Source organism: Malania oleifera, chromosome 1, assembly GCF_029873635.1.
Source record: "Malania oleifera isolate guangnan ecotype guangnan chromosome 1, ASM2987363v1, whole genome shotgun sequence".
NCBI classification, from domain to species: Eukaryota; Viridiplantae; Streptophyta; class Magnoliopsida; order Santalales; family Ximeniaceae; genus Malania; species Malania oleifera.
Genome location: NC_080417.1, coordinates 73,624,121 through 73,644,016, shown reverse-complemented (window position 1 = coordinate 73,644,016; position 19,896 = coordinate 73,624,121). Strand labels below are relative to the sequence as shown.

At 36.3% G+C, this 19,896-nt stretch overlaps 1 protein-coding gene across 7 annotated transcripts; it reads right to left on the bottom strand.

Moving 5' to 3' along the window:
* Positions 1 to 268: 268 nt before the first annotated feature.
* Positions 269 to 18,523, bottom strand: LOC131155993 (protein DETOXIFICATION 14-like). 7 transcript variants are annotated; one of them, XM_058109454.1, is made up of 8 exons: positions 18,083 to 18,500; positions 16,385 to 16,929; positions 16,175 to 16,261; positions 16,023 to 16,079; positions 15,642 to 15,880; positions 15,046 to 15,251; positions 14,542 to 14,627; positions 2,023 to 2,061 (listed from the first exon to the last, which is right to left on the bottom strand). In XM_058109454.1, the coding sequence occupies exons 1-7, from the start codon at positions 18,371 to 18,373 to the stop codon at positions 14,556 to 14,558; spliced, it is 1,497 nt and encodes a 498-aa protein (XP_057965437.1). In that variant the 5' UTR covers positions 18,374 to 18,500; the 3' UTR covers positions 2,023 to 2,061; positions 14,542 to 14,555. The 7 variants fall into 7 exon arrangements, 5 of the variants coding, with proteins under 5 accessions (XP_057965449.1, XP_057965437.1, XP_057965443.1 ...); XM_058109460.1 differs by lacking the exon at positions 2,023 to 2,061 and adding an exon at positions 3,546 to 4,165; XR_009136914.1 differs by lacking the exons at positions 14,542 to 14,627; positions 15,046 to 15,251 and adding an exon at positions 269 to 538 and having other exon boundaries at positions 1,870 to 2,061.
* Positions 18,524 to 19,896: the final 1,373 nt, after the last annotated feature.

Below are 19,896 nucleotides of genomic sequence, written 5' to 3'. Positions count from 1 at the left end.
TTGGAAATTTGAAAAACCAAATTGTGAAAATTCTTTAAGAAAACTCAAATTTGAAAAACAAAGTTGAAGATCAAGATAACATAATCTACAAATTTACAAATGGAAAAGAAAATTTTAATAAATTACTTGGAATCCAAAGATTTGGAATTTTCAAAGAAGGAATAGGGTATGGCTTGTCGTCATTTGAATCAATCGGTTTTGCAAACCTTTATGCTAAGAGAAGCTCTTTGTCAAAGAAAATCCATACACACAAACCAAACCCCTTGCATGCTAATAAAGTTTGCTTATATTGCGAAAGAAAGGGTCATATACGCTTTACTTGCCCCTTCATAGGAAACAGAGGAAGAGGGAAGAAAGGTGAATGAGTTATTAAGAAAACTAACCTCATAGGACCCAAGATAGTATGGGTACCAAAACAAATCACTTAGTGCTGGGTGCATGTATGCTTGAAGACAAACTCTAGAAGAAACAAATGGTTCCTTGATAGCTGCTGCTTAAGACACATGACGGGAGATGCAAGCAAATTCATCTCACTCACCTACAAGAAGGAAGGATTGTAACGTTTGGAGACAATGCTAAAGGAAGAATCATCAGCAAAGGTAAAATAGGTAATTCATCCTTGGCTATTGAAAATGTTGCCCTTGTAGATACACTTAAACATAACATATTAAGTATTAGTCAGTTGTGTGACGAGGGATTAAATATTATATTTCAATCCACCCAATGCTTGATAAATGATTTGAATGGAAATACCATACTAGTAGGCAAGCGTGAATCTAACATCTACACAATTGATTTTCATGACATTAAAACTTGTGACGTTAGATGTTTGGCTACAACAAATGAAAATTGTTGGTTATGGCATAGGAGGCTAGGTCATGCTAGTATGGATTTATTGCATAGGTTATCATCTAAGGAACTAGTGAATGACTTACCAAAAGACAATTATGTAAAAGACAAAGTACGTGATGCATGTCAATATGGAAAACAAGTTAAATCATCATTCAAAACCAAGAAAATGATATCCACAACGAGACCATTAGAATTGATTCATCTTGATTTGTTCGAACCAAATGATATTGCAAGTATTAGTAGAAAATTGTATGCTTTTGTGATTGTTGATGATTTCTCTAGGTTTTCGTGAGTGATCTTTCTCGCAAACAAAAGTGATACTTGCAATGCTTTCATTCATTTTTGTGGAAAGATTCAAAATGAAAAAGAAATGCTAATCGTTCACATTAGGAGTGATAGGGGAAGAGAATTTATAAACAAAGAATTAGAACACTTTTGTAATGAAAATGGGTATTCACACAACTTCTCCGCACAAAAAACTGCACAACAAAATGGGGTAGTTCAGAGAAAAAATCGAACACTCCAAGAAAGGGCTAGGACAATGCTTAATGAACATAATCTTCCAAAATACTTTTAAGCTGAAGCTGTCAGTACAACCTGTTATGTTAGCAATCGTGTCATCATCATATCCAAAATAGGGAAAACCCCTTACGAGATATGGAAGGGTAGGAAACAAAACATCTCACACTTTAAGGTCTTTGGATGCAAATGTTTCATATTATGATAGAGATTTCCTAGAAAAATTTGATTCAAAATCCGATGAAGGAATCTTTCTAAGGTATGCAATGAACACCAAAGTTTATAGAGTGTTTAATAAAAGAACTCAAACTGTTTAAGAATAAACACACGTTGTTTTTTATGATGCTAACCCATATACACCCAAAGCAACTATTAACATGGAAGAAGATGATCAAGTCACCTTTATTAGAATTACAAAGGAACTTGAGCAACTTAATATAAATAATGAACAAGATAAAGGTTCCCGAGAAATAAAAATTGATCATCAAGAATCATCACCTCAAGAAGAGTCTAGGAAACCTGAAGAAGAAAATGACAAACTCCCTAGAGCTTGTAAATTTATTAAGAATCACCCAACTGATCTCATCATAGGTGATCCATCATAAGGAGTTAACACTAGATTTCACTTGAGAAGTGGATGTAATCATATAGCCTTCGTGTCCCATTTAGAGCTTAAGAACTTTGAGGAAGCTGAAAATGATGAAAAATGGATAAATGTCATACAAGAGGAATTAGACCAATTCGAAAGAAACAAAGTATGAGATTTAGTTCCTAAACCCAAAAATACTACAATAATAGGCACAAAATGGGTGTTTAGGAATAAGAAATACGTAGATAACAACATTGTGAGAAACAAATCTAGATTGGTCGCAGAAGGGTATAACCAACAAGAGGGTATTGACTATGATGAAACTTATGCCCCTGTAGCAAGACTCGAAACCATTAGGACGTTACTAGCGTTTTCTTGCTACAAAGACTTCAAACTATTTCAAATGAACATACAAAGTGTCTTTCTAAATGGATATATAAATGAGGAAGTTTATGTCAAGCAACCTCTAGGATTTGAGAGTCATACACATCCTGAATACGTATACAAACTCTCAAAAGCCCTATATGGACTCAAACAAGCATCAAGAGCTTGGTATGGATGTTTAAGCAAATTTCTCTTAGAAGATGGCTTCACAAAAGGAAAATTTGACACTACCTTGTTCTTGAAACATAAGGAAAATGATATGCTAGTCATACAAATTTACGTATATGACATCATTTTTAGTGCTACAAATGAAAATATGTCTAAACAATTTTCCCAAACTATGCAAGAAACATTTGAGATGAGTATGATGGGTGAATCAACCTTCTTCCTAGGGTTACCGATAAAACAAATGAAACATGGAATTTTTATTAATCAAGCAAAATACATAAAGGACATGCTTAAGAAATTTGGTCTTAAAATGGGAAAATCTAAAACAACCCCTATGAGCATAACAATGAAACTTGACTATGATGAAAAAGGGAAGAATATTAAAAGCTTTACCGAGGGATGATTGGTAGTCTGCTGTATCTCACTTCCAACAGACTTGATATTATGTTCAGCGCTTGTTTATGTGCTAGATTCCAATCATGTCCTAAATAGTCACATCTCAATGTCGTTAAGCGAATATTTAGGTACCTAGCAGGAACACATGACTTAGGAATCTTTAACCCTAAGAATGCTCCTTTTGATCTCACCTACTACTCAGATGCTGACTATGGAGGATGCAAACCCAAGAGAAAGAGTACTAGTGGAACATGTCACTTTCTAAGACATTCACTTGTCTCATGGTTTTGCAAGAAGCAGACTTCAGTTGCTCTTTCAACCACCAAGGCAGAATACATTGCAGACAATAGTTGTTGTGCACAAGTCTTATATATGAAGTAACAATTAGAGAACTTTAAAATTTTGATAAAAGGCACACCAATCCATTGTGATAATACTAGTACCATCAATGTCTCGAAAAATCCATGCCTACACTCTAGGACTAAACTGTTGGGAGTCCCAGCTCGGAGTATATAGTCTAGAAGGGGGTGAATAGACTCTTTTCGTGGAATACGTATTTTTTCTACAAAATAAAAACTCTTGGAAAGATGCAAGAAATTATATCACAATATAAATATAAATCATGCACAAGATATAAAATAAAGAGTGTAAAGGAGAGAAAGAACAACACCGGTATTTTTACGTGGTTCGACACCAAGCCTATGTCCACGCCTTAGCACCAAGTCAAGGATTCTACAATCCACTGTAATCGCTCCTTCCGCAGTAGAGCAAGCCTTACAAACTCGGGAACAAATCCCTACCGCTCACAAAGAGTCTTTACTGATTCGGTTCACAAAGAACCTTACAACTTAGTTCACAAAGAACCTTTCACAAGAAGATGGAAGATTACAAAGAATGCTCCTTACAATAAGCAAATATGATTTACAACTCAAACCTCACACTATTCTCTCAAGAATTGAATCAAACATGATAAGTGAGCAAGAGAGAATGAGCACATGTAATGAAGAATTAATATGTTATGTGCTAGGTTTTGTATAAAATGATTTTTTTTACTAACAATGATCAAAGACCTTCAAAACCATGTTAGTACAAGTCTAATAGCTTGTATTTATAGCCCAAGAGCCTTAGGAGCCATTAACTAGCTGTTGGGGGAAAAAAAAAGATATTTTATTTGGCAAAGTAGCCATTTTCCGCCCGTTAGTATCATTCTGCCCGTTGAACTTGTCGACGAATCCCCTTTATTCGTCAATGAGGTCCCTGAATCAGAAAAAGTCATCAAAATGAAAGTTATGGAATTTTGTCTTATATTTCCAAGGTCACCAAGATCGTTCCATTTCGACTTTTGTAGAAAAAGTTATGCTCAAATTATTGCAAGGTGTTCAGGACTCAAGGCTGCACTACGGTAGTGACTATTACTTTGTTTTTTCTTATCAAAAAGTGTTTTAATGACTCAAAACATTCTTGGACAAAAGTATATGAAATATATTAAGTCTAATGAAGATTAAAACTTGTCCAAATGAGTTTCCTTTTGAATATAAGATATCTTAATTAATAAAACACGTTTGAAAACTCATTTTGATATCTTATATGCTTAGTATGTCCTTTTATAAATATACTTAACTTTCTTTGAACCTTTAGAACATTAAACTTGTTTTAACACAATCAGGACTAAGTATAAAAATTTTCTTAAAACTAGAATGTTAAAAACTTGTCCCTTTGAAAACTTAATTGAGTATAGGATTATTTTGACAACCTCTTTGTTTTTACTTTAAAAACTATTAATTATGAGTTTGTTACTTTTGTGCAGATCCTATATGCTCATGTGTTCTAGTATGCTTATGCAATGGCTCAACTCTTACTTAGAAATCATGCAAGACACACACCGCAAGAGTTATAATATGCACTCACTCACACAACCCTTATTACATTAATTTATACACAATAAAATCTCTAGGATGTGCTTTGGTGCTTCTGAGTCAATGTCCTTCTAATATTTTCTATTTGATGTCTATTAGGTCTGATCTTTGCTTCTGATTTGGTACCTCTGTGTATCTGACACTTTGTACCTATACTAGATAAGATTTGCAAGGATGGAAAATACTAGAAACAACAAATAGGTTAATATCATCAAAACATATAAACCAAGATAGTGTAGCTGACAGGGCTAACATAAACATATTGATATACGACACCACTTTATCCAAGATCATGTTAAAAAAGGGAACGTTAAGTTAGTATACGTTAACAAAACCCCTAAATGAAGAAAGGTTCAGCCAAATCAGGCATGCCTTGGGCATGTGTACTTCCAAGGACCTATCTTAGGAATATCTAGTTGTCTTTCATTTGCTTTAAAACTCCAAATAGGTTAAACGTAGCATTTCTCACTGGCCTTGTCGATGAACAAAGGGGATTCGTCGCCGAACTGTATGTAGATCTTCGTCAACGAACACAGGGGATTTGTCGACGAAAACTATTGGGGTACTTAAATCTTTCAGTGATCAGAACGTTCTGTTTCTCAAATCCTAAACCCTAACTTTGGATCCTCCTCCCTCCTTTTGCCACTCTGAACTGTCTCCCTTCGTATCTTCACTCTAGGACCTACACGGGCTCTCCCTTCTTCCTTCACCACTCGTATGCCCTAACCAGCCACTTCCCTCTCACATGCTAGCCCCTCCCTCTCCCACGCTAGCCTCTTTAGGCCACTTCCCTCTCTCCCATCCTCTTTGCCTCCCTCGTTCCCTAATCCTCTCTTCCCCTCCTTCGAATAGCTCCTCACCCAAAAAAGAGAACTCTCCAAACTGAGGTTGGCAAAGTGTCCTCTCACCACCCTCCACCGAGGCTAACCCACGGTTTGTTTTCACTGAGGTTGCTTACCGATATCAAAATGACATCTCCAAGCATCACATTGTGCATGGTAAGATCGTTCCTTCGACATTCCTTCACACTCACTTTCCCACATTATTATCCAAGATTCAAGCCGTCAGATGGAATGTCCTTTTTTATTTGGGGGAGCTCATATATGAGGCGCTCATACAAGAGTTTTACGCAAACTTTGTTCCATCACATCGTGGTGTTGTGACATATTCCATGGTACAAGGCACCCTCATTTGCCTATTGGACGACACATTTACTCAAGTCCTTAGCTATCGGCTTTATCCTATCCAAGGCCTCCCCAAGGCCTCCTGGCCCACATGCTATGATTGGTTTGAGTCTCATGATGTCACCATTGACCCTCGTATCCCTCCACCGACCCAAATCCAAGGACCTCACCGTAGAATTTCAGGTCTTACATCACATGATCACTTACAACTTCTGCCCAAGGATTGTTGGGTGCGATTGGATAACCCTAGGCGATATCTTCTGCATGTATTGTCTATGGGTCTCCAAAGGCATTTAATTTCCGATAGTCATTGTTCAAAATATGGAGGAGAGTCTAAAACAGCAACGGGGTTGCTTGTTATACGGTCATCTGCTCACCACGTTTTTTGATCATTTCGGCCTTATTCGTGCTAGGATGCCTTCTATTCGCCTTGCACTGGATGAAACTTGTACGGAGGCTACCCTGCATTGCATGCACTTTGAGAAGGATGAAGATACAAATACGTGGGTAAAAGACCACAAGCAAAGCTAGGCACCAATAGATGAAGTCGAAGCTACCATGGATGAGAACGAAGAGGTCGAGGAACCTACTGTTGATCCCATCCTCGAGCATCTTAATGGTCTCTAGCTTGCCATGACTCAGTCCGATCTGCACACCCGTGCTCACTTTGATTCGATCGATGCGGACTTGGCACTCTAAGAAATCAAAATCGTGCATGTTTCGCCTCATTTGATGCACGCTTTGACTCCATTGATGATATCTTAGTTGCTCTCCTCACCAAATTGGATCACCCACTAGAATAGACTTAGGGTTAACACCCCCCTCTTTTTTTTGACAATGGCAAAGGGGGGAGATAATGATAATGACGATGTAGGTTGATATTTTCTGATGTTGTAGGTTGATATTTTCTAATGTAGTGATGGTTCCTGTTTGTGTTAGACATATTAATGACTTTGCATCACTTTTGATGCTTTGATGCAAATTTATGTACATCCTTTATTTTTCCCTAACATTATAATCACTTTGGACTCATGAATGGACTTATGATTGAATGAATAATACTAAGATGCTTGTGTTGAATGACAAATACTGAAATGCTTGTGTTGAATGGTAATACTGAACTACTGGTGTAGGATATTAAATCAATGCAAGTTTAAAACATGGAAAAGGCTTAATTTACAGATGGCATATTGCCAAAAATTCTTTGAGTCCCTTTTCCAAAACTAAATATGAATATTTCATAGTGCATACATTAAGGGGGAGGAATTGTTAAAGTTTTCAACATATATGCATACTTTGAGGGGGAGCATTTTTATTTTTTTTTTCAAAAGAGCACAAATGGCTTGCCATCATCAAAAAGGTGGAGAATGTTAGCCCTAGCGGCTAAGGGCTTTCATTCTAGCTTTGTTTTGATGACAACAACCCATTAGTTGTTCTTTAAGGTTACTAACACTTTTCCTCTAGTCTAGTTCAGATATACAGGACAATTCCAAAGCAAGCATAAAGGTTAAACATGTATCAAACCGGCAAAGAGCAAATGACCATCAATAAAGTCCAACATATGACATATCCGGAACTTGACCACTCAACCAAAGCAGTTATGGATCTTACATTGCAAGCACAAGCTTTGGTTTGTGTGTGTGTGTGTGTAAGGAAGGTTGATATTGTAATTCCTTTGTGTATGATGCTATTCAAAAGTAATCAGCAAGAGATGGGAAAAATGCATATGCATTTAGTTCATGATAGGCTAGAACATAGACACTGGGCTCACACATGCATATCCAATCAACTAAACTGCATAAGATGTCTAAATAACTTTCAAACATATTTTATTAACCCAAGACATCTTAAAATAAGTAAAACATTATTTTTGAACAAGATGGAACCTTTACTTAAACATAAACCAAGTTGTGACCATTTTCCGAACCAATATAAGTAAAGGGTTCGTCGATGAATATAGGGGATTCGTCGATGAATGTAATAAGGCACATCGTCGATGAAAAGATACCGAGACAACCTAAAGTTCAAGGCAGATTCGTCGACGAATATAGGAGATTCAGCAACGAAGACAAAATGGTGGTTCGTCAATGTACACAGGGTACTCATTGATGAAAAGATTCTGAGACCACCTAAAAGTTCAAAGCAAGTTCGTCGATGAATACAGGGGATTTGGCGATGAAGACAATATGGTGGTTTGTCGACGTACATAGGGTACTCGTCAACGAAAAGAAGCCGAGACCTATTTAAATTCGAAACCGATGGTTCGTTGACAAACACAGGTCATCTTTTATGATGGTACACATGGGACTTGTCGACAAAGGCATTACCTCATCGATGAATGTCGGGCTATAGACTTCATTATATGCGCTTAAACAGCTAGTTTTCAATTTTTCGTATGTCAATTAATGCCCAATGGCTCTCCAGCACTCAACTCGTCCCTTTGGCCTTTAAAATGGGTCTTATGCATTTATTTCAAAGCATATAAGCAATTTGGTTGTTGAATACATTAATTATGCATTCATTCTAGGGTTTCACTCTTACTCTTTACTCTTGTTTACATACCATATGCAAAGAGAGAATAGTGTGAGGTTTATATTGGTGCATTCAACTCAAAGAGGAGCATTCTACATTGTATCTACTTGCTTTCAAATTTATTGTGTTGGGAGGTTCTTTGTGAGCCATCATAAGGTAACTCTAGGTGAACACCATTGTTAAAGCTCTTCGTGAGCAGCTGATTTGTAAAGGCTTCTCCTCCGGCGAAGGAGGGTTACATAGTGGATTTGGGAAATCCTTGAGTTGGTCTCAAGGTGTGGATGTAGGCTTGGTGCCGAACCACGTTAACATCGTTATGTTAATCTTTTCTCATCCCTTCTCTCTTGTTTTGCTTACTTATTGCTACTTGCTTTAAATATATACTATGATATAACACCCTTGCTCTTTCCACGAAAACTTTGTGATTGTAGAGAAAGTTCTATATCTGCGAAAGACGTCTATTCACCCCCCTCTAGACGCATATCTGGGCCAACACATTTAATAATAGGAGCTCGACATTTAATTTCAAATATGACAGGGAGTGCAATTATAATTCTTTAGTGGTATGAATTGTAATTAACGTAATTAAGGATTAATCCGGGTCAGACTAGGAATTCTTAATTACGTTGGAAGCCCTAATCATATTTGCCCAGAGGTCCTTGCTGTAGTCTATATACATGCGCTCCATTCAGCGGTGAGGTTTAGACGAAAACGCACACACAGAGGCAAATGTCTTTGAGAGAAGCAAACCCTAGCCTCCGCTAACAAGCCCATTCTATGAGGAGCAAGGCATGTTCGAGAAATATAGTAAAAGATCCCTGGTCATCATCAAGAGTTCTTCTTTGATCTCGTAGATCTGGGGGTTACTCTTCGTGCTTGCAGATTTAGGAGTTCTTCTTCATGTTTGTAGATTTGAGATCAAACCAAAGAGATTTCATAGGTATGATCCTAATCACATAATTACGATTTGTAAGATCAAATTTTTATTATGATCCGGGTTTGAAAGATCAAATTTCTGTTTAACCCGTGTATGCAAGATCATTTTTTTTCCTTGTTATACGTATGCACTACAGCTAGATCTTAGGGCTATTCCGCAGCAGGCCCCTTCAAGATGGAGAACATTCAAGGAGATACGTTTAGCGATTCAAGACTGATAATATAAATGCCCATGAAAGCCTCCGCTCCCATTCACCCACAGTTCTCCTATGGGTATGGCCAAACCATTACCTATAGCTACAATGATAGATTCGACTAGCATATTCTTTTACAAAAGGAGGCTGAGGGGAGAACCCCATTCGCCTCAGTAGTATAAAGGTCAACAAATCTTTTCCTAGAGACTATCGACCATGAAGATTATGTCAATGATTTATTAGCTAATTTTATAGAAGAAGATGAAAAGATTGAGCCCATCATTGACCAACATCATGAAGACTCCATAATGGCTAATGACAATATAGAGGAGAAGGATTCTTATTCAGCCAAATATGAAGAGTACCATGACACGTGTTTGGTCGAGGATTTAAACATTGTCAATGATAAAGCCCAAAATGATCTTGTGAATGAAGATAAGTTCAAGCTTGATCTAGAGATTGGTGATTTCTTTGGAAGAAACTTTGAGCCAAGCAAGGATCATCCGTTATCTGGCCTAAATCTTGTATTGGGTGATCCTCTTCCATTCTCCCCTCTTGGTCAGTTAAAACTTGCTCTGGGTACAATATTCTAGAAGTATTGTTCAAGAATAATTTGAATAACCACTATTATCAAGTGATAAGTGTCACTTAATGGAGTAGTACTTTTCAAAAATAGTCATAAATGCTCAATCTCAAAATTCTCCTATAGGATTACACGAAGATCACCAAGAAAAGAAAATGATAACCATTGCTTAAGCTAACCTCGCTGGCATAAGATAGATTACTTTGAGGTAAAGTGAATTATTCTCCAAAAAGTTGTCAAAATAAAATTCATAACAAACATCGCCTAAGCTATGATGGAAAATTATTAAGTTTTTAAATTCGGATAGTTCTTGAGACTTAGCCAAAGAAATACAATATTAAAAGAGTCATAGTCTAATTCTCCTAATATTTTGGTTTGGTAGGGGAAGACAGATCTCATGTCCATGGAAGCGAGTTCTCTTCATCGAATAATGTCATCTTCACCCCAAAACTATCGCGACACGCACTAGTGATGTGATTTTGGACCACTAGTCGCCTTGCCTCTTCTCTTTCTCGCATCAGTGTATTTGGTGATAAGCACAGAAGAATTCTAAATTCTGGCACAAGTGGCGTTAACCTCAACCTCCAACCTCACTAGGTTCTAAACATCCATGTGTTTCTTATTTTGAACCTTATGCTACTAGTCTCCAAGGTATTCCAAGAAGCATCTTAGATAATTATCTTTGACAAGATATCTATTTTCTCCATGATCCCACAATAGGCATTATGATTAGGAGTCCCTCAAAAGAATGCTTTTAGTTTGGTGATCCACCCACTAATGAAAGGATATTTTGTGGATGTTACTTCTACCACTCAAGAAATAGTGAGGTAGATATTTTATTTTCGTTTCGTTCGATAAAAACAAAACTCGATTGAAGAGCACATGAAAATAATCTCTAAATTGTATCCTTTTAACATCACCTATGAAAAATTAGTCAACTACAAAGAGGTGAACTCTTCCCCATGATGATGGAAAACAAAGAATGCTTCTAATAAATTTTGTACCCTCCATATTGTCGATCGTGAATGAAATCAAAAGTGTTGAGGAGAATTAAATAAAGAAATGCAAAATCGAGAACACTTGAAAATTAACCTTTGGGTTGCAAAGAATCATCGTGCAATCAAACTAAAGTAGGTAGTTAAGGAAGGTCACTTAATTATTTTGGTAACCATGCAATAATAGTGGATTAAACAATTGTTTGACCAAGAGCGCCTTATGAAAGTTGTCGAACTGTAAGCAGAGGGTCACCAATGTGAGCCATGAATACAACTTTTTTTTGGCTAATGATACGATTTATGTACCCCCCTCAAATGGGTGATTTGTCACCTTGTGATGGATGAAACAAGGAAAAGATGAAATATTCCAAATACGTATTGCCTAAGAAATGAAAGGTATAACACTTTTTGATCAACTAAAACTAAGGCTCTGATTTACGGTTGCTCATTTAGAAGTATTACAAGTAACTAAATGGAGCAATCATGGTGGCATTGGTTATGCCGTCTTTTTGCAGCTCCTCAGAGTGTAAATGGTGATCGTTCAGCCAAGATAGTTGACATAAAAATGAGTTCGCCTAGTAAAGGTGAATCACGTGTCACCTAGTTAGCAAAGTGACTAAGTGGAGAATTTCCTAGAGTAAACATAATTCAAACACCCCAAGCAAGACACAAATCACCTAAAGGATGGAATCATTTATCACCTAGGTGATAAAGAATACGAGGTTAGCAAACAACGATGATCACAAATATCATCAGGCGATGATGGTTGCATATGTCATCAGCCAAAGTTTGCCTAAAAAATTTGGCAATGATTGCACCTAACTCATCAAGTGAAGTTCACCTATTATTCACAACAAAGTGGATAAGCATTGGAAAAATATATCAATTATAATAATTTGGAAATTTAATATTATGAAATGGTTCTAATTCATGATTAAGTTTTAAATGTTTTATAAACTTCTTCTATTATTGGGACTTATTATGTTGAGCTTACGCTCATAACCATAGAATTAATGTAGGTGACCCTAAAAGGGTATAAATATGTGTAATGGCTATTGTAAAGGGATTTTTAACTCAATTTAAAAAACATCATGCAATAGTCTAGTACTAAAGAGGCCCTAATGTCTTTTATCCCTCTTATCTCTTTATCTCTTTCCTGCTCGCTTTCTTGTCTCCTTAGTTTTTTCTCTCTCTATCTTTCCTTACATCCTCTAATCTGAGTTTTTTCACCTCCCTCTTTTCTTCCTCCTTCTACGATTTCTACAATTCTATCACTGGTCATATACTTTTGATAAGAGTTTACATAAAGAGTCCACTCATAACTAATTCAACATCTATTCCATCTAAATTCATACCATTCCTTAAAAGGTGTTTGATTTTTTTATCACACAACAACTAAACAAACTCTTTATTTCTATTTTTAATATAAATTTTAAAAAATTTAAAAAAAAATGAGAATTTTAAATTATTTTGAAAAAATTTAAAATTAAAATTTGAGATAAATTTGAGAATTTTATCTCTCTCTCTCTCTCTTGAAATTGGAGAAAATTTCTCACCAGGCATGCAAATTGATTGTTTCCAATAAATAGTTCCCAAAGTAAGAAATGAGAAATTATTTTGTATGCAAGTGCAATGGGATCCATATGTGTTTCCCCTATAAAATGTTTTAGAATAGATGCCTTATTTCATAAGTGATGCCCTAACAAAATAAAAAGATTGGGAGAAGTGAATCATAGCAATCATAGAAACTCATAGAAATGAGGAAGAGAAGAAGATAGGTGTTCAAACACATATAAGAATATGGAGGAAAAAGAAAGAAGGAAATAAATTAAGGGGAAAATAAAAGTGAGTGTGTGTGTGTGAGAGAGAGAGAGAGAGAGAGAGTGGCGGACACTAGGCTATTAGCACTAAAATCGATGTACTATGTGTAAATTTGATTAAGTCCCAACAATAGAAATCAAACACATACTAATACACTATTCAAGTCAAACTTGAAGTTATAATTGATCCCCAAATTGTTCCCAAAACATATCTACTCCTAATTTGTGTAATACCTTACCAACATTCTTAATATAATAATGCATCCTTCAATGTAAGCATTTTTTTTTATGGTTAACCTTGGGTCATTTCCTTCATTTCAAGCGACCCACATTTGGAACGTTCCTAGGGTAGAATACATACTTTCCTGTCCCTAAGGCTAGAAGCATTCTTTCTTAGTTTTCCATCACCTCAAAGTGTTAGGCTCCACCTAACTCATGATGCACCTTCTTGTGGATAAAGGCAAAATTTCCCTTGTTATAATTGAGAAAGTATCTTTCGTAGATGAATGAGGTCCAAGCGACTAGGATCATAACTCTTCTACTTCTCTCACCTCACTATTGGTATGTTGTCATGGTGGCATTTCATAGACTACTATACATCAAGTGGTCAAACCTAAGACCATGATAAAAAAAAAAAAAAGTGAAGAACTAGCGAGAAAGCAATTCAAGAAAAGGGCATTAACCCTCTTCTTTGGGTGGTATAGCTCTCCTCCACTCTAACTCTATTAGCATGCCTCTATTGTCAATAGAGATCCCCCATCAGCTCATCTTTTTTACTCTAGTTTGTTGAGAACTAACGTCCCCATTGCCTGGAATTTTTTAGAGAAGACACTAACAGCAAGTTTGTGCGAAATGAGGTAGGGAAAAAATTGAATGAAATTTTGAATGGAGAGCATGATGAAATCAAGTGAGAAATTCAATTCCACCTTTTTTAGTTATATTTCATTCCTACAATATCAAACTTGTAGTAAAGGGACGAGTATCGTGTCCCCACAGTTCTCACTCTTCAAATGTAACACAATCGCCCTAGAGTTTTTGGAATCTCATAGAGCATTAAATAAGTGCGTAATGAGCCTATGAAATAGGGCTTCAGCTAAAACTCAATTGTACAAACTGCCCTTCTTGATCCTTATTTGTATTTTAACTTCAAAGCTAATGTAGAAGCCCAAATATGCTTTTCAAGACGAAGCATTTTTTTCCCAAATTCAAGATTATAAGTTCACACTCCCATACACACAAATTTACTTTAACACGAGTGAAGGAGTCGTAAAAAGATACCTTGAGAAGAAAGCACATATATTATATACAGAGGCATGCCACCAAAAAAACAAAAAGAACAAGAAAAAGAGAAAGAAAATATGAAACAAAATCATTAGTCATAATGCTGTAAAATGATTTGATTCCATCGACTGCGCCAATTTTAGACAATTGTCAAAGCTAAAATACTCACAAAACACATGATAATAAAAGTACCATTTTCCTCTTGTTCATTCAATTGAACTCAATTCAATATCAGCTGATAATTTACCCTTAAATATCCTCTCGCTTGCCTTTGTTGCCTGCAATATAAGCATACAAATTCTACACATCATTTTGAAACTGATTAACTAGGATTATTAAAAAATGTCTTATGTGACTTATGACTTAAATAGCTAGCTAACATTTTCTTAGTAAGTGATATATAAAGAAGTTATATAAGTCAAAAGTTAAATTAGATTTAGTAGGTCAACTTGAACAAGGTATTTGGCATGATTTAGGCACATTGACTTCTGCTCATGAGTAGAAATTAGATGCTTAAACTTTAATTTTGAGTCTGCATAAATTACTCAAGTCACTTTTTAAAGAATTATTTTCATGTGTTATTGAAGTTCAATTTTCATTTCTTTACTTCTTGGTGCTAAATTTTCAAATTGAGAACTGAGTGTTGATTTAATAAAAGAGAAGCAACTAAAGAGAGAGAGAGAGATGACAAAAAACCTGTTTTTGCCAATTTGCCAAGCTTGTAAAAAGAGCAAGCAGAGTTAGTTGTACCATAGACCCAATCTCTGTCCCAATCCAAAGGCCCTTCCCTCTCAAATTTAGAATGAAACCCAACAGAGCAGCCAATGGAAGTCCTACCAAATAGAATGCCCCAAGATTGACACAGGCCCCTATATCCTGCCACCCACACCCTCTAACAACCCCTGATCCATACATGTAAGAAAGAAAATACAATAAATTGAAAGAGACTTAACGGAATTGAAGAATGAATAACCAAAGTTGGCAGCCTATGTACTTCTAACATATCACTCTTTTGAGCAAAGAAAATGGTAAAAAAAATTCAGAGGAATTGTGCTTCTAGACAAAATCTATTCTTAAAGCATGTAAGATGTGCTGCCTGCGACCTCAAAGTAATTATAGAAAGACAATTCTACTAATTCCCACATCATAAAAGTCTCTGGTATAGTTCATATTGTACTGTCTGTGATTTTCCTAGAGGTGCATGATAGAATTACTGTCGAGAACTAACCAGAGAGTACTGAATACTTGAAGGAACTAGACGGTACATGATAAAATTACTGTAGAGAACTAACCAGAGAGTACTGCATGGGAGCTGTCCAAGACAACAGAGAGACAAATGAGAGGAGTAATGTCTGAGACATAATCCACTACTTCCTTCTCATTGCTGTAGGCATAGCCCAAAATATGGCGGCTGCAGAAAAGAATTGTGCACACAACAATGGCCTCGGTCACTGCTAGAATCATGACTGCCCAAACCACAACATTAGCAGCTTTTGGATTCCCTGCCCCCAATTCATTGGAAACTCGAGTACTATAAAATAAAAAATAAAAATAAAAATAAAAAATAAATTGAACAGCATATTCTCCTCAATACAAACGACTACACAAACACACGTTTTGATGTGTATCATAAAGAATACGCGTAATTAGAAAGCTGCAAGTCTTGAGGAAACCTGGCAGCGGCCCCGAACCCATATGGTATGAAGTAGTGCAATGAGGTCACAGTAAGGCTGCATATGTACACCCAAATATTATGAGAAAGTAGAAGCATTCCTTTCCATAGTCCCCAACTAAATGCATATAGAAGGCCTAGGAAGAAGCATACCATATAGAAAGCACAGACGTCTCCAGCTTTGGATTTGGAAAAAGCCCAGAAAGCAAAATGAGCAGCTCAAATGACCACCACTCGAGACTATCATTGTTGGAATTAAATTTTTGAATTATATATTGAAGAAAATACTAGGAACCATAGACAACAGAAAATAAAAAAATAAAAAACTGATTTTTTGACAGAAGAAAATGAACGTAACATTACCAAACCATTACAGCAGAAGGGATTGCAAGGCGGAAGAACTCCCCAATGCTTAAAAAAACATCCTTGGAGAATGGCACACGGCTTTTCTCACATGCTGAAGAGTACTTCATGTAAAGCCCAAGGCCGATCACATTCAACCAACACGATACTCCGTTGGCCAAAGCTGCTCCAACATTCCCTAGATCAAACTTAAATACCAGAGCCCAGCAGAGAAGTACGTGGAAGCAAAGAGTTGCACATGAACTCAGGAGCATTGGGAAGAGCAGGCACTGTGTCTGGAAGTACCGAACTAGTGATTGAAGAATAGCATAAGCAAATAATGTTGGGATAAGTGAAGTAGCATATTTTCCGGCTTCATGGGAGATTAAGGGGTCTTGGGCTGCCAGTATTAGCAGTTTATCCAAGAATATCCATAGCAGTGATAATGGGATAGAAACAAGAAGGAGAGAGACCATGGAACTGTATGTATAAATTCCAAGCTTCTCATATTTTTTTGCTCCGTAGGCTTGACCACAAAGGGTTTCCAATGCACCAGCCATTCCCAACTGTTAGCATTTGCAAAATTTAGTAGAAAGTCATTCAAACTAAAGCATGTTCAGTTCATCCATGATGGCACTTCAAAATCAACACAAATCAGCTCTAAACAATCCTGTTAGAGCTTATACTCTGCTCACCTCCAAAGTGCATTATTGGTAAGTCATCTTTCTATAATGCTAGGTGCATTTGTTTCATTAGACTAGACTACTCATAGTAGTAATCTTATACAGTGATTGGTGAGCAATCTTTAAAGGACAATGTGAGGGTCCAAATGAAATATATTACATTATATTTAGTGGCTTGGCTACATCTTTAACCTTCGCTGACAGGGAAAACCAGACAGATCTTGCCTAGCATGAATGCCCCCTCTCCCCTTTAGTCACACGAGAGCATGAGTTATCACATTTGGCTTAACCTTTGTCGTCTGGGTGCCATGTGTTTGATGTATAATTGCGGTTAGATTAAATTTTCAAAAAATCTATTATTTATATTCAACATTTTATTTCCAAGTCCTAATCATTAAAGCGATCATTGATGTTATGTCACATCATATATAATTTTTAAAAAAAAATTAATGATTCGTAATAAAATATCACATTAATAAATTCAATTAAAAATAAGCATATTTAACATTACTCTAAATATTATCATAAAACAAAGCAAGGAATAGACCTCACATTAAATTTATACTAAAATACTCTCACCCGGTACCCTAAGTTGTGCCGACATCAAATAAAAAAGTCATTTGGCTCAAATTAAAGTCACGAGGTACAAGGCCATAGTGTCACATGTTAAGTTAAACACGGTGCACTGTGATTGGGAATAGTTCTTGCGTTAACACCAAACACTTCACCTTACCTCACGGTCTCACCCGACCAAGAACATAACCATTTGGTGTCTTGGAGAAGGAGATCTCTCGTGCGCACTGTCATAGCTTTTGTTTCAAATAGTTAATCATTTCTAAAAGCAACTTCTCATCCCACTTCTCTCCAGAAATCCATGAGATAAATACATGTATAAAATAATTCGGGAAAAAAATAGGCATGATAAGCAAAATTAGCCAGTGAATTAAGTTATAGTAGTAGAGAATTAGAAGCTATGGCTAGAAATTAAGATGATAAGTTAAGATAATGAGGCCGGGAGTTAAAAAGAAGAAATTACAAGAACGCTGAAGCCGGAAACTGTGCAGAGGGCGGTGGCCATGGCGACGCTGGAGAGAGAGAGCTCGCTGCGGTGGCCCACCATCATGAGCGACACCACCTCCAGCTGCAGGTACTGTGACACCGTCACCACCACCATCGGCGCTGCTATGCTCATCAGCTTCTTTAGCTCTTTGGTCACCGCCACCCGTAGGCGCTTATCCTCCTCCTCATCACCTGTTTGCAGCCGCAGTAGCACTCCTCCGCCTCCAGGCAGCAGCGCTGCCCCTTCTGCCGCCTCCCTTTTCTCCATATGATCTCCAATCTATCAATAAGAATCTGTATATTTAGATGTATAGCTTAATTAATTATATTACAATAGGGCTGCCCCTTCTGCCTCCTCCCTTTTCTCCATATGATCTCCGACGGATGGTGGCGTGTGATATTTCCATTCCTTATATATATATATATATATATATATATATATATATATATATATATATATGTCTCTCTCTGGCGTGTCCCTAGCTTTCTAATTATTTATATAAAAGTAAAAGGTGTTGTCTTTTATACATACAAAGATTGGCATTGGGCCATTGGAGATCGGGAAGAGGAATAGAGTGCAGGTGGGAAGATCCGAAGCGGTTCAGGCGCCAGACAGTGTGCATGCCGACAAAAACTATATATCAGTCAGCTTAATTCGTGATGTGCCCTTCTTAATTATGACGACAGAAGCGTTCTATTGATATTGGGAATTGAGCCCCCTCCCCCAACCATATCTGTTTGTACGTATAATTCTGATAATTCTGGCAAATCATGAAGCCATATACGATCCTACATCTGTTTGAGGCCTGAGGGTATCCATTTTGGTTCGAGTCCATTGATCGGGTCACCCTAAGTCCCACCCCAATAGTCCAACCCTTCGGATCCGCGTTACCCTTCGCCAAGTTGTTCGTGTATTTTTTTCCTTCTAAAATAATAGTATTTAAGACTCATTGAATATTTGCCTAATTTATCAAAATAGTAAATTCATTCCTTAATCCTTTTTCACTTAAATGCTTATTATAAAAAATGAAAAATTGAAATCGTTTTTCACTTAAATGCTGCTTTTGCATTATTAAAAATGAACAATTGAAACAATCAAGACTCAAGCATTTTCATTTAAACGTGTTATGCGTAACACCTTAATATCATTAGAGGTTGGTGCCCCTAATGTCTGTCCTTTTTTTCCTAAGCGGAGTCCAATGGTTGATAAGTGTGAATATGCAGAATAGAAAAAAATAAAAACAAAACAATTATTTTTTTTAACTTTTAAAAATGAAAATATTCATTTGAAAGGAATGTCATTCCTTTAAAAAGTGAAAAAGAAAATGAGCATGTTATTCCAACATATGAATATTCATAGTAAGACTAACAAAAGCAGAAAGAAAATAACTTTTTGATTCTATCGAATCATTCCAATTATCTCCCCTCTCTTTACTAGTTATTATCCTACTCTCACTCTAAATCTAGCTCTATGTTATTTTACTTCTTCTTCTTAGATCTCTCTCCCTTTCTCTCATTTATCATATTACCCTTTGACATATTGGTTAGCAAATCATAGTGTAATTATCATGTTTAATCACTATGGCTAATGTAAATTGATATGTGTTTTGTTATAGGTAAATTTGGGGAAAGGATGAAAATGTATTTTACCTTATCCAAATTATACACTTCTTATTATCTCAGTCTATAATATTTTTGAAAATTTAAAAAATTCAATAGTAAGGTGATTACTATGTCACAAATAATTAGATAATCAATTTTGCCAAAATATAATTGCCAAAGAAAATTTAA